At 51.3% G+C, this 13010-nt stretch overlaps 3 protein-coding genes across 3 annotated transcripts; all 3 read left to right on the top strand.

The window, feature by feature from the left end:
- Window positions 1–777: 777 nt before the first annotated feature.
- STEHIDRAFT_162709 (uncharacterized protein) lies at window positions 778–1388 on the top strand (the record flags this gene model as incomplete). Its single annotated transcript, XM_007310370.1, has 3 exons — window positions 778–843; window positions 912–1022; window positions 1125–1388. The coding sequence occupies 3 exons, from the start codon at window positions 778–780 to the stop codon at window positions 1386–1388; spliced, it is 441 nt and encodes a 146-aa protein (XP_007310432.1).
- Window positions 1389–4573: 3185 nt separating this feature from the next.
- Window positions 4574–7010, top strand: STEHIDRAFT_115760 (uncharacterized protein; the record flags this gene model as incomplete). The annotated part of the gene is made up of 6 exons (XM_007310369.1): window positions 4574–4734; window positions 4829–4877; window positions 4961–5041; window positions 5096–5170; window positions 5237–5951; window positions 6892–7010. The coding sequence occupies 6 exons, from the start codon at window positions 4574–4576 to the stop codon at window positions 7008–7010; spliced, it is 1200 nt and encodes a 399-aa protein (XP_007310431.1).
- Window positions 7011–8744: 1734 nt separating this feature from the next.
- On the top strand, window positions 8745–12698 carry STEHIDRAFT_172590 (uncharacterized protein; the record flags this gene model as incomplete). The annotated part of the gene is made up of 10 exons (XM_007310368.1): window positions 8745–8883; window positions 8975–9018; window positions 9099–9182; window positions 9259–9352; window positions 9420–9472; window positions 9539–9593; window positions 9655–10135; window positions 10217–10304; window positions 12098–12123; window positions 12179–12698. 10 exons carry the CDS (start codon window positions 8745–8747, stop codon window positions 12393–12395), a joined length of 1281 nt encoding a protein of 426 aa, XP_007310430.1. The 3' UTR covers window positions 12396–12698.
- Window positions 12699–13010: the final 312 nt, after the last annotated feature.

The raw sequence follows: 13010 nt of genomic DNA, 5'->3' as shown, positions 1-13010 counted from the left end.
GCTATGTTCTCATCAAGCGTTTCTATCCAAGGTGAGTATGTCAGCATCATATCCAGTCTGTGAGTGTAGAAGAGTTCGTCAAGAAGCAGTGCAGAGCCTGTTGAGGGAGTGGCTCAAGCGCGTCGTGGGAAAGCGCCACGGTGGCCTCCAAGTCAAAGAGAAGCGTGGGAATGTTGATCAACAACAAAATCCTGCCTCTCGTCCTCGTCCTCCCTGTTCCCCACTCTTTCCCCACACCATCAACATCCCGCATCCATCCACCACAGTTTGATTCATACTCCCATCCACCGCTATACGAATACCGTTGGATACTTCACTGTGTACTCCCATCCCATCCTCTCCACGCTATCTTTTGTGTCGTATCGTCTCTCTTCGACGCGACGCTCATATTGATCAGCGCATAGAGTGGTCTATCTAGAGCACCTTTTATCTCCATCAATCCCCTACTCCTCTACCCCACGACTGCCTTTACTGTCGTTGCTTTTTTCCTCCAAAGGCGACGCAATATTGATCCCGACGCGACGCGACACGACAAAGCTCAACATCAACGTTGCATTAAGTTTTTCTCCGACTTCGCACCGACACCCGACGGTTTTCTCGCAGCCTTCCGATAGTTGTCGTGCGTCCCGATACACCTCTCCCTCTACCCAGCTCCATCTCCATCAGGTATGTCGCGCATTCCTTGGTACTACAAGCCGGCTGTATCGAAACATGTCCTGACACATATCTTCGTCATTGCTCTAGTACACCCTTTACTTTCCGCCTCATCGACTCAAAATGTGCTCGGATCCCATTGAAGCCTGCCGCTGCACCAAACCTGCCGTCCAATACCCGCCAAGATATGTACGTCTTCCTCTCACAGTTCTCGCCTCGAGTTTGTACTGACGGAGACATTGCCGTGTTACCCACAGATTGTCGAACAGGTCCAGGAAGACCTGGAGGAGCTTTGTGCTCATCCATCATGCTTCTACTGCGCAATAGATGGGTGCAAGCGGTGCTGCCGCTCACTCCAACCTGTCCAGGTGAATGGGCTGGTGATGTGCTATTGTCGGAAGTGTATGCACTTGTTCTGCTGGTGGTGCGGTGAAGTCCTCAGGAGTGGGTGTACGTGTCGGGATCCTCAGGGCGACGAAGCTGGGCAGGACGATGACAGCAATGATGACACCAACGATTCCGAAGATTCTGACGATGTCCAACATGGCGGTCTCGACGACGACGGCTCGGGGTTTGTTAAGTACGAGGAGGCGCTCTTCGATGACAGATCGAATTATGGCGACTTGAGGGACGACGACTCGAGCGTCGGCGTGAAAGACAACTACAACGACGTGACGAGCGACGAAGGTGACGAGATGGCCGTCCGTGCGCCGTCACCTTCGTTCTCGGACTAACCTACCATGCAGCCACACGTCCAGGACTTCTTGGGGTGTGGTGATTCGTGCGCTGTCCATCTCTTCCTACCATACTTTTTTCCCTTTTCATTGTCATCGTGTTATTGAATCTGTTTTCCATCGCTTCACTTTCCTCATCTTTCCTCGCTGTCTGCATCTGCTGTATTTCATGCTTTCACACCGTACATAGTTGTCTTTCATACTCTCTTCTTGTGTTAATCGCTCGGTACCTCTACATCTCAATGACCTTGTGCTCTCTCCATTTTCTCCCCGTTCCAGTCTTCCATCTTGTCTCCCTATCCCTTTCCGCTTTCTTATTTTCCCTCTCGCCGAATCCACTTGGTATTTTCTCCAAGTTATCCCCCTCGTTTAGGTCTCGTTGGTCGATATCCTGAGTCGTGGTCCTTTATCTGCTGGAGTGTAATGCGTTGTATTTGTGATGGAAGCTCTAATAATCCATCCGCATTTGTTGATTCGAATCTTGTTGTGTGAGTGTCCTGTAAAGTGCCACAGTGGGGGAGCGTCGCATCGACCGTGCGAATCTGTATATTGGCCCTCAAAGCCACGTGTCGCTTTTGCACCGCGGCTCTCGCCTTTCTTCTGCCCTCTGTTGACGATAAGCACTCACCCCGTAATATCTTCCATCCCCGTACATACCGACCTACGTCCTCCTCCCGCTCTTGTAGACGGTGTCCTTAGTACCTGTGTAATCTTTGACCTCACGATCAAGTCCAACGTCTCCGATACATTGCGCACGACAGCCCTTGACTTTTGCCACCGTATCCACCACTTGGCATCAGTTCCCATTCGTAGCTCGCTCATAGCTATGTACGTTGAGCATCGCCAATTTTGCTAGTCTGGCTGCACCATCTCCTCTTCTAACGGACTTCTATTTCGTCTCGTCGTACTCCACAAGTCAAACCCCACTTCAACTTAGACTGCTCTCCTCAACGAGCAATCCCGACGGGTACGTCTCGATCTCCATCGTTGTGAATCACTTGAACATGTCGCATATGCTAAACGACTTCTTCTTCTTCACTCTCCGTCACGGCTGCCACCGTGCATAGTCCCCCGAAATGTGTAAAGCTGCCCCTTGGCGTTGTCTCTGCGACAAACCCCCCGCTATGAGTCCATCGAAAAGTGTACGTTTACTCCTGTCGAACATAAATCCTCTTTCCCTGCACTGACATTTCCTCTCGCGTGTAATTGGCATGCCCATAGGGTCTGAAGGCAATTGAAAATTTTCTGAATTATATTCCAGCCTCCCAAGAGTGCGTTCTCTGTGCTGTATCCGGGTGTCAGGTCTGCTGCAACTCCCTGAAGAAATACGAGCTACAATCCGCGGTCTGTTGGTGTCAAAATTGCGAGGGCCTGATTTGCGCAATTTGTGGCAAGCAAACTCCAGATTCGTGTCTCTGCGGAAAACTAGGCGGAGAGCACATCTCAATCGAGGAGGTCCTGTCCGAGGTGGAACTATTTTTCTCCGGCTCTACACCACCAAACCTCTCGGAGGCTAGAGCTCTACAGTACCGAGTAAGGAAAGTTCTCTTCGCATCCGATTGGCCCAAAGAACTAGTAAGGGCGCAAGGGTTTCTCAATGCTGTACGTCCCTGTCTCTTTGCGACATCTACGCGTTGGATTAGTACCACACTTTCATGGACTAATTACCATGAATATACGCCTACACAGGTTATTTGTAGCTTATGGGAAGCCTCGGTATACGGCGAACCCGAGGACAGAAGTGACGCTTACAATGGCGATTTAACTGGGCAGGACCGAACAGAAGGGAGCGCTCCTGCGGCTCCAGTTCTTCGAGCCCCAACATCGCAGACGAGGCACCTCCGTAGGCCTTCGAAGTCACGCAGAATCTAGCAGCCGTCTAAAACAATACTCTTGCCCCGAGCTAATTCCTCTCAGCCCACTTGGGTATCTCGATGGTATGTCTGAGTCCTCGATATAAAACGGGTTTCACCAAAATAACGTCAAGAATTTCTCTCTTGATTCGCAGTGCACCTCCGATCTGATCCGATCTTGTTAACTTTACCAAAACGGCGTCTCTTCGTGAACGAACCTCTCCGTCCCCTGAATGCTCTTTTAGATATCTTCTCCACAGAATCTTCCTGAAACCTGGGGCGATTCCCGTTTAGACTAGTGACCATGGCTTCGGCGATGAGGACAATCCTGAAGTGCGGCCGGAACGATTACGACGGCGGCGACGATAACGAGCCTCCTCATTTTTTTCATGCGGCGATCTCTGGCCTGGATCGATCCTCCGGGAGCCTGTCTCGAGATAGATCTTTTTCGCTATGGCATCAAACGTGCTTGCGGCCCGCTTGTTTTCCCCATTTTTCCGATAGGGCATATTTGTAGCGTTTCAATGTCGTGTCCCGCCTGCGATATTTAGCGGAGACGCCAACGGTGAAAAATGCCACATATATTTTCAAATTACGTCGTCGGATCCTAACTTGTTCAATTGTGTCAAATTTTCATAGTCGTGTATACACATTATCTTATACTGTTTAACTCCATATATTGTTCTGCGCCATCGTCTATAAGACACTGACGAGGCAGAAGCCTCTGGAAGTGACGTCTGAGAGGCGGGCCACATTTTATGGCAAGGAGCCCATAAGATATGTGGCCTGTCGCTGATCGGGAGCTCGTAGTCTTCGTCTAGCCCTCCAAAATGAAATATACGCACCTTATATTCGTCGAAAATCGCCTTGAAGTGTGATCAAAGTATCTGTTTCATGGAACGTGCGTTAATTATCTGCGTTGAGCGAGACATAAGAGAAGAATCATGGGAAAATACTCCCAGTGAGGGTGGGAATTCAAGGTGCTGGTTTCCCTTTTGTGCAGGTTCTACCCTAACCGACCCCGGAGATATGAGCGCTGTCAACGAATGCCTACATTTCTGGCTCCACGAAAAAAATTAGGGAGTGTTTGACCATATATAAAATCGTTAAAAGAGCACTCTGAAGAATTTGGGGCCACAAATGAGCAGGGGGGAATGGCCACGCAACGACAATGCAAGGGAGGGAGCCGGCACATACCGAGTCACGAGACTGTTGAACATACAACCCTCGCGCGAGTGTCGCTGCCTCTTCTCCTCATCCACAACAATTTCTCACAAATATCGCTTACCGATTGCTTGAGAAGATATAAGACGTGTTCTCACACTTACAAATATGAACCAAATCAATCTTACCACGTTCACCACTGGAACTCAAACCCCCGGCGCACACGAGCACGACACGGCTGTCACCATCAAGACATCGGAACCCATTCCAAGAGTGTTTCACCCATCATTCTTATTCCGACCCGTGCGAGGTCATGTACCGTATATTTCGTAAGTTGCTCTCGGCTATAGTAACTGAAGCATCGGACAATCACTGACTGTGCCAATGTTGCCTATGGTCTCCGACCAACACTGACACATCCAGTCGTGAGAGTACAGCTGCCTTGAAGCGCCCAACTGGCCATCAAAGAGAGGTGCGTACAGTTTACGTTCATTCATTCCCCTGCCTACTACTTCGTCTATCCAGCTATGCATCCTAAACTTTTTTCTCTTCCAGTCAAAGGCCACTAGAAGGGCCATAGCGGAGTCTTGGGGCCTAGGCGACACACAAGATGTCTCACCGCCCATTAAATCGAAGGTATGTCCTTGTTATCTTAGAACACAGCGTGAGAAGACTGAAAAGCGGTGATAGACTACGTACCAATTCTGGAAAAAACTGGATGAAACACACGAAGCAGTTATGAATATCTCGAAGTGCTCTCAAAACGTACGTCTCCTACTGCAGCCTATCACGTACTATAAGAGGCTTACGGCGTGAACATCGGTCGCACAGGCTACTATGACCAACGAGGGACGGGTAGAATTCAGCAATCGCTTCGACCCGCGCGAGACTGCTTCCAGCAGTCCATCATCCATGCTCATCAACATGGGCGTGTCTTCGGCATTGCTCAAGACGATAGCGCCCAACCCGGCCGTGACACACGAGCCTCCCAGTCATACTCCAGCCACCGACAACGATAATAACGGGCTCCCTAATATCGAGAGCGATACAGAGAGTTCGATCTCATCGGACGACTTCGTAACTGGCCCGTCCCTGTCAGGTTTCGCTCAGCTTGCCCCTGACCTCGCTGATTCGCCGTCGCTTTGGGAGCAGCTCAATGGCTTATTGGACAAGGGTCTGCCTTCGTCGGAATCGACACCGTCACCCCGCTCCACGCGAGGATCCTCTGCCCCCGAAATACATCTCCCAATGGGTTTACAGCCAGAAGGACACCTCAATCACGCTTCCGGAATAGATGTGATCGGGAAGAATTATCTGTCATTTTCGTACGCAATACAGATGCCCACCGAACGCCCGGCGCATCGGAGTCCCTCTTTGGCACTGGGACGGGGACAGACTAGCGTAGGGATGGTGGCTGAGGGGTACGGACGATGCCGGGCGACGAAGCCGTCGTATTTTGAGGCCGAGATGGGGATGGTGCAAGGAGCAGGGCGGATGGGGGGAATGACGGGCGGACAATCGTCTTCGTATGGTTTGCCAATGGAGGGTAAGGGGAGGAAGAGAGCTTGGGAAGAGATGGGAGACGAGGACGAGGACGAGGGAAGCAGTGCCAGACCGGCCAGGCAGAAGCTGAGGTCCGACAGAACGTTAGGGGCGACGGTACCAAGGGGTTCAGCCTTTATGGCCGGACAACATCAGGGACTTGAACCCTTACACAATAACCAAGCGATAGGTATGGGGGATCAGTGTGACGGCGAGGGCCGTCCACTGAACCTAGCCAAAGCATTCTCACTTGGTCACCGCGAAGGGTAGATAGATCCTCATTGGATATGTCGGCCCTGGGGCCAAGTGAGAATCCGTAGGAGAGAGGGGACGTAGAGGATGGCTGGGGGGGGGGGCGAGGAGGGGAGATAGGAAAGAAGTAGAGGAGAAGGGGGAGCGCGAAAGGTGGGGGTATCGAGAGCGTGTTTCGTGCTAGTGCGGAAGAGGGGTTCAGTCTTATATTTAGTTCTGATTTTACTCACTTTTCTCTTTCATTAGTCTTATTGTGTTCTCGTGCCTTCCTTTTTCGCCGTGGCACAGATTGGGCTGGACCGTCATCGTATCCATGTAATTTCATTTTTTATTCCCCTGTATTTCAGCTACATGATTTGACGGTTAGCAACGAGCGTTTCGAGGCAGGATTGGACACACGCACCTGCTGATGCATCCAAACTGCTCCGGCTCCCTTCTATGTCCTTCTCCTCCCCTGTGGGTCCGTACACGGTACTCTTGACTGGGGTAAAATGGCGTCGGGAAGAGAAAACAGTTCACATCGGTACTACTGCGTCCAGGGTTATGCCGTACCTAACCCGGACTCTTCTGTCTTATCTGTCCATCTGTCGGTAGGACTCATCGCCTTTTCCGTCCGCATGTCCGTGTCGTGTGTGATGTTTGCATGGGTGGGCAACAAACGTCGAGGCATCGATGGACCAGCACATCGCAAGGCCGCATGCCGAAGCCCGTCCTTCGTAAGATACATGTATTTAACGAAGTCGAGACCGCATTTCCGAGTCCCAGAGACCAAGACCAAGAGGAAGCTGAGTCTCGTTTTTGTGTAGACTGAGATAAAACAGAATCAAGGCGAGGAGAGAAACTCGAGATTGGAAGCGACGGCTAGCTTTCGGATCTGGGAATTTGACGTTTTGTTCCGTCGGTCGACGCGTAGGTTTAGAGTTCATTGTGGCGGTGGCCCAGGCTCACTGATCTCCAGAAGTCGCCGTGAAATCGAGGACCGATTTCTTAGTACTTAGAGGGTACAGGAGAGCCTCTCGCAACAATAACAGACTCAAGTATTCCCTAATCGCGCCAGACCGATACAGACTCAGGTTACAGTAGACGCATAGCACGGAAACTCCAGCAAGAATGCAATGCGAGTTCAAAGGCACCAAGACAAGAACATACTATGGCTGAATACAAGCCAGAACGACAAAGTCAAGGACAGAAGAGGCTTCGTTCATAGCTGGATCTGAAAGGAATGCCACCCTGGATACACCACGAGTGAGAAAATGGCGATTTCAGCAGAGTATTCGGACCTCGCGGCGGAGCAGCATTTTCGTAGGGTTGTTTAACGGTCCCCGCCAAACCTCGTAGGCGGAACATAATATCAACACACCACAAATATACCCAAGACGCGATGAAGATTGTCACACATCGAAGGGGAGCAGTCAGTAACGCTTCCAGCACAAACACGATGCGTTTCAATGCCAGGAGGGCATTCAGACGGTAATCGAAACGGCTCCTGTGTCGGAATGACAACAATAATCAGTCAAGTTGAACGCCTAGCCACGTACCAACGAATCAGCGTTCATGTCTGACGGGCTAACTCCGGCAGTGAAAACAGGCAGCATTAAAGTCCAGAGTTTGCCTCGATTCGACCAAGTGCGCCCAAGTTGACCGTAGTAAGGAGGGTGCGATGCCAAGCGCCAGTATATCGGACGCAAAGCCGGTATGGGATCCAAACGAATCTCGAGTGTGCTAGGACAAGACCATCGGCCCACTGAGAACTTTTCCATTTAAACCTGTTCAACGGGATCGTGCTCATCGGTCTCTCAACATTCATCATGCGAGGCAGAGTCAAACGTGTATATTTCTTGAAAATATATGTAGCCCCCGAATCTATCCAGATATCCACCGTCATCTCCCGGACAACGGTGTGCTCTGTCGCAAATGCGCAATTACACCGCCAAGTAATCGCACTATTCAACGTAAGGATACAACATCCTGGAGTAGAACAGCAGAAAAGACGAAATGATAGCCTACCGTATCTGTACTCTGCAGGTTCGCGATGCAGGTTCGAACGCTTCGGACACGCACCCTCCGGCTCGACGCTCAGCTCGATATGGATGGGATGATAAGAAGACCTGCATGAAGCGGCATGAGTAAAACACGCCATTATTGCTGGTAGATTCCAGAGGTCCAATTGCTTCGCTTTTGTTCAGGTTGCGCCAGGCCCATACCGTTCACCGTCCAAGAGCCACAAGCGCGGTGTCCCAAAAACGGCGCGAGTTTTGTTTCCCAAAAGGAAGGAACACAGTTTTTATCTTCTACAATAGACGTCGAGACCCACGAACACAATGAAAAACTAGAGGCTATAAATGGAGAGCAAAGGGACCATGGATGTTGGAAGAAAACGGGAGACAATGTACGGGATGAAGCCGGCGGACGTCAAATTAGTCACGAGACCATGTTGGCTGCATGTTTTGTCGCAGATCCTCTCCTCCCTCGGCAGCACCCTCCTGCAGTTCTCCACCACCAATCGCTTTACACATAAAACACAATAAATCAAACCATCGACAACATGGATTCCCCAAGTTCTCGCCGTTCTATGACCATCAGCGACCAGGATCAGAGCGCACCCGAGCAGGGAGCGCTGAGGACACACCGGGCAACTACTGACACCGAAGACGCCATGGGCCATCCGCGTACACCAGCCCAAAGTTCGTTCTCTTTTTCAACGTCAGTACTTGCGTCGAGGTTGTGTTGATCATCCCTCTAAATGATGATAATACTAATATTCAAATCTGAAAGTTAGTGCAGAACGTCCACAGCGTCGGTCGAAACGTCCACACCAGGTGAGTACAGACCATCTTCATTGCATTCTTCTTCCATCTTGGTGGCGTCCCTCGATCGTGACTTCTTTCGTCCCTCTCAGTCTGATGCGAGCCTCGAGAGTATCCTTGAGTCTTGGGGTATGAATGATGCACGGGGTGTGTCGCCGACACCGAGTGTGGCCCAGGTTCGTCCGTCCTATAATTACACATGTGTCAGAGAGACTGGTTAGCAGATACCGTTCCATGACAATCGGCGCTCAGGATCAGAGCGCACACAGGCAACGAGCCCTGAAGAAACGAAGGGGGTCAATTGTAACGAATGACCCCATGAGCCCTCCGCCTACACCAACCGAAAGTTCGTCATCTTCTTCAGCGTCGCTATTTGCGCCGAGGTGGTGTTGATTGTCTGTATGGATCTTCAGGCCAGCACTTTGAAACGAAACATTCGCGGCGTGGGACCAAGCCTCCTCGGCGGGTGAGTACAGACCGTCTTTCTTCCATCTTTTCTATACCCACCGATCGTGACTTTCGAACCTCTCAGTCCAAAGCGGACCCGGAGGAGATCGCGAAGTCCTGGGGCATGAATGATGCACAGGGTGTGTCGTCGCCAGTGAAAAAGCTTCCCGACAAAGTGCCACACGCACGAACCCGTGGCAGCTCGAGATCCTCGTCCCCAACCTCACCCACAACTCCGCCCGCCCGGCACTGGACCCCGACGTACTCGATCCCAACGCAAAGTAGACCAGCAAGCCCCAGAAAAGAAATCGTTCCGCGGGAGGTGCGCACCTCGGCAGATGAATGGAAACCCTTGGGTCATGGCCCCCATGTCAGGCCAGCCGACCGACAACCCTCTCCAGAAGGGAATCAAATCCTGGCAGGATCCGCTACTCATGGACGAGTGGAACGGTGAGAGGGCCAAGCGTGTCCCGAAACCTTCACCATTTGAGGAGATAGTGGATGTCTCTGTGGAACCGCCTACTGGTGGTGGGGAAGAGAAGAAACGGGATCGTGACGACAAGTCCGACGTGGCACCGGCATCGAAGAAGGCGAGGATGGCGAGGGCCTCGAAAGGTAATGCGAAGGGTAATGCTTCCAAGGTGTCCATCGACAGGGACTATGACCCTTCCATAGGAACCAAGTACGACGTCTGGAAGCGCAGGTGGCGGCGAAGGGCCGTCAACTGACGCTTACCATACATTCTCACTCGGTCCTCATGAAGGGTAGACGTGTTCCTAACATGTCGACCCTGGGACGGAGTGAAGATTCTGCAGGGAGGTGGAGGTGTAGACAGGAAGGAAAGTCTAGGGGTGAGACGAGTAGAGGGTGTGAAGGGGCGAGCGTTAGGGACTAGGCGATACGATTCGACCACCCTAGCGTCCTTTGTCATGACTCGAGATTTTGTTCTCACTCACCTATTACTTCATGTTTTTTTGGTTGACACTTCGCAATGTTTGGCAACGGTGCATACCGGTACGAGCTGGGAGTACAGCAACTATCAGCCATAAATCTTTCTAGCGAGACGAGACCATACGTGCTCTAGTCAGTACATGCGCGCTGTCTGGGTGAGGTATGAAGCCCATGGACAGATCGACGAACCGTAAACACCTCGTCCGCACATGTCATCCGAATCACCCCCAGTATATACATCCCTTTGCCAGTCTCCGTGGCCCTTTCACCTGTCTTCGATGTGAACATACCTGATACTCCATTCGTTGTGAGTTCGGTGGGATGTCAGCCGTGACTTTTGCACGACCGTAAATTGCAGGACGTAGAGATGATTTCGTGGGCCCGCCAGCTTTACAAACAACGAAACGTCCTCTAGCTGGAGCTACTTCCGAACTAGAGCGACGATTCGTCCGTGTCGTGGACGAAGGCCTCTCGTGGTTCGGTCGCTAGGACCGTCTCTTCCACGGCGACTTCATCAGCTAGTTCTACGGCCTTCATGCATTCCTCTCCACCACATCCACGTCTACTGATTCATCCATCATCTCTGTCTCCTTCTCCGCCTTATTCCAGTTCGGAGCGAGTCGAGAAAATAACTTGACTGACCTGAAGACGGATGATGAAGGCAACGCCGAGGATGGAAGGAAAACCAGTCGCAGGCTTCGTCGAAGTTGAGTATCCGGTTCCCTGTGCCTTCGAAATGCCTCCAAAGGGGTTACACAGCGTAATTATTAGGATGAAAGTGAGCTCAAGATTGGCTTAGTTGAGAAACGTCGTGGAGTTGATCAGAGCAAGATACATACAACAAGATTGCGTTCGACTCCGATGAGCGGCGCCACAGTGGCACCTCCCCAACGCGACGCGCGAAGAGAATCAAGCGCAAAAGATCAGACCACTTTTCGCTCTATCCTCTTCACCGCCAGTCCTGCTACTTTTCTACGAGTTTTCCTCTGTATTCCTATCGTCCGTACTGCAGCAGATATCGCTGGTAGAACTGCTTTAATGTCTCTTGGCTGCGTTCTGGCATTCACCGTTCCAGAGACCGTGACTCAAAACCTGAGAAGACACACCAAGTCGCGACTCCTGACTGTCGACTCCCCAATGTTTCCAGCTGGCTCATACTCTTCTCTCTGTCTACCATGCATCTTATGATGTCGATAACGACTTGCTTATAGAGTATACTGCTCATGTGGTCTCCTTGCTTCGAACAAGCCAGGTGCCTCGTGTTCAATAGCCCACAAGAACATCAATGAACGCGTTCATAGCGAGCAAATGCCTGATACCGAAGGGGGTTCCTGGTCTCTCTGGACATATTGGATGGAGGATTCGTGAGTCAGACGATACCACAGACTCGAAAGGGCTTGCTCGAGATTTGTGCGCGTTGATGTCGATGAGGACCAATAGCAGGCTATGGAGGTGAGTTTCTCGTTACTTGCATTCGCGGTGGTACCGTTGGGGTAGTCTGCTCGGAACTCACTGATGTGGCTCCAAAACCCATGAGCATCTGCGTCAGCGAAATCATTCCGAGCCAACTACACCGACGACGTGTTTCCCTAGACGGGAGCCTATTCTGGTAGCGGACTCGACACTTTCTACGCGGACGTTTGGGCCTATCTTTTTCGGGTGCGAATGCCCTCTGACTTATGTCATGCATCAGATTGATGAATGGACCGAAGATCAGGAGTGGGTATACATGTCGGGGGCCTCGAGACTAAGAAGCTGGGCAGAATGGTGATAGCAATGACGACTCGGACGATGCCCAATATGGTGGTTTCAACAACGACGACTCGGGGTCTTTTGAGTACGAAGAGGCCCTTTTCGATGATAGCTCGGATTACGGCGACCCGCGGGACGATGACTCGAGCCTCGGCGTAAACGACAACCACAGCGACGTGACGAGCGACGAGGACGACGGGATGACCGTCCGTGCCGTGTCGCCTTCGTTCTCGGACTAACGTGGGGACTCCCGTCTAGCCACACGTCTAGGACTTCATGGCGCAGTGTACTGTGATTTCGAGCGCTACCCAATACTTCTTACCACTTTCTCTCCCTTTCATTGATATCGTGTTATCCTCAGTCGCTTTACTTTCCTCATCTTTCCTTCCTCTCTGCACCTGCTGTACTCAACGGTGTCACGCCGTACATGGCTTTCTTTTCATGCTCTCTTGTCGTGTTGATCGCTCTGTAAATCTACATGTCATATAACGCTTTTGCTCGCTCCGTTCCCTCCCCGTTCCCATCTCCCGAATGATTCCGCCCCCATTACCCCTCCCGCTTTCTTACCTTGCTCTCTCCGATCTACTCAGTATTTTCTCTATGTTATCCTCCTCGTTTAGGTCTCGTTGGTTGGGATTCTGATTCGTGGCGTGTTTTCTGCTGAATTGTACTGCGTTGTATTTATGACAGATGCTCTAGAATCCATCCACATCTGTCTGTTGAATTTTCCCGTGCGAGTCTCTTGTAAAGTGCCACAGTGGCATGCGTCGCACCATCCGTGAGAATTTCCATAGTGGCACTCAGAGCCACGTGTCGATTTGACACCGCGGCGAGTCTCGCCTTTCTTTCGTCTT

Source organism: Stereum hirsutum (assembly GCF_000264905.1).
Source record: "Stereum hirsutum FP-91666 SS1 unplaced genomic scaffold STEHIscaffold_20, whole genome shotgun sequence".
Classification (NCBI taxonomy): Eukaryota; Fungi; Basidiomycota; class Agaricomycetes; order Russulales; family Stereaceae; genus Stereum; species Stereum hirsutum.
The sequence above is the reverse complement of the archived record's forward strand: the minus strand, read 5'-3'. Positions and strand labels throughout refer to the sequence as shown.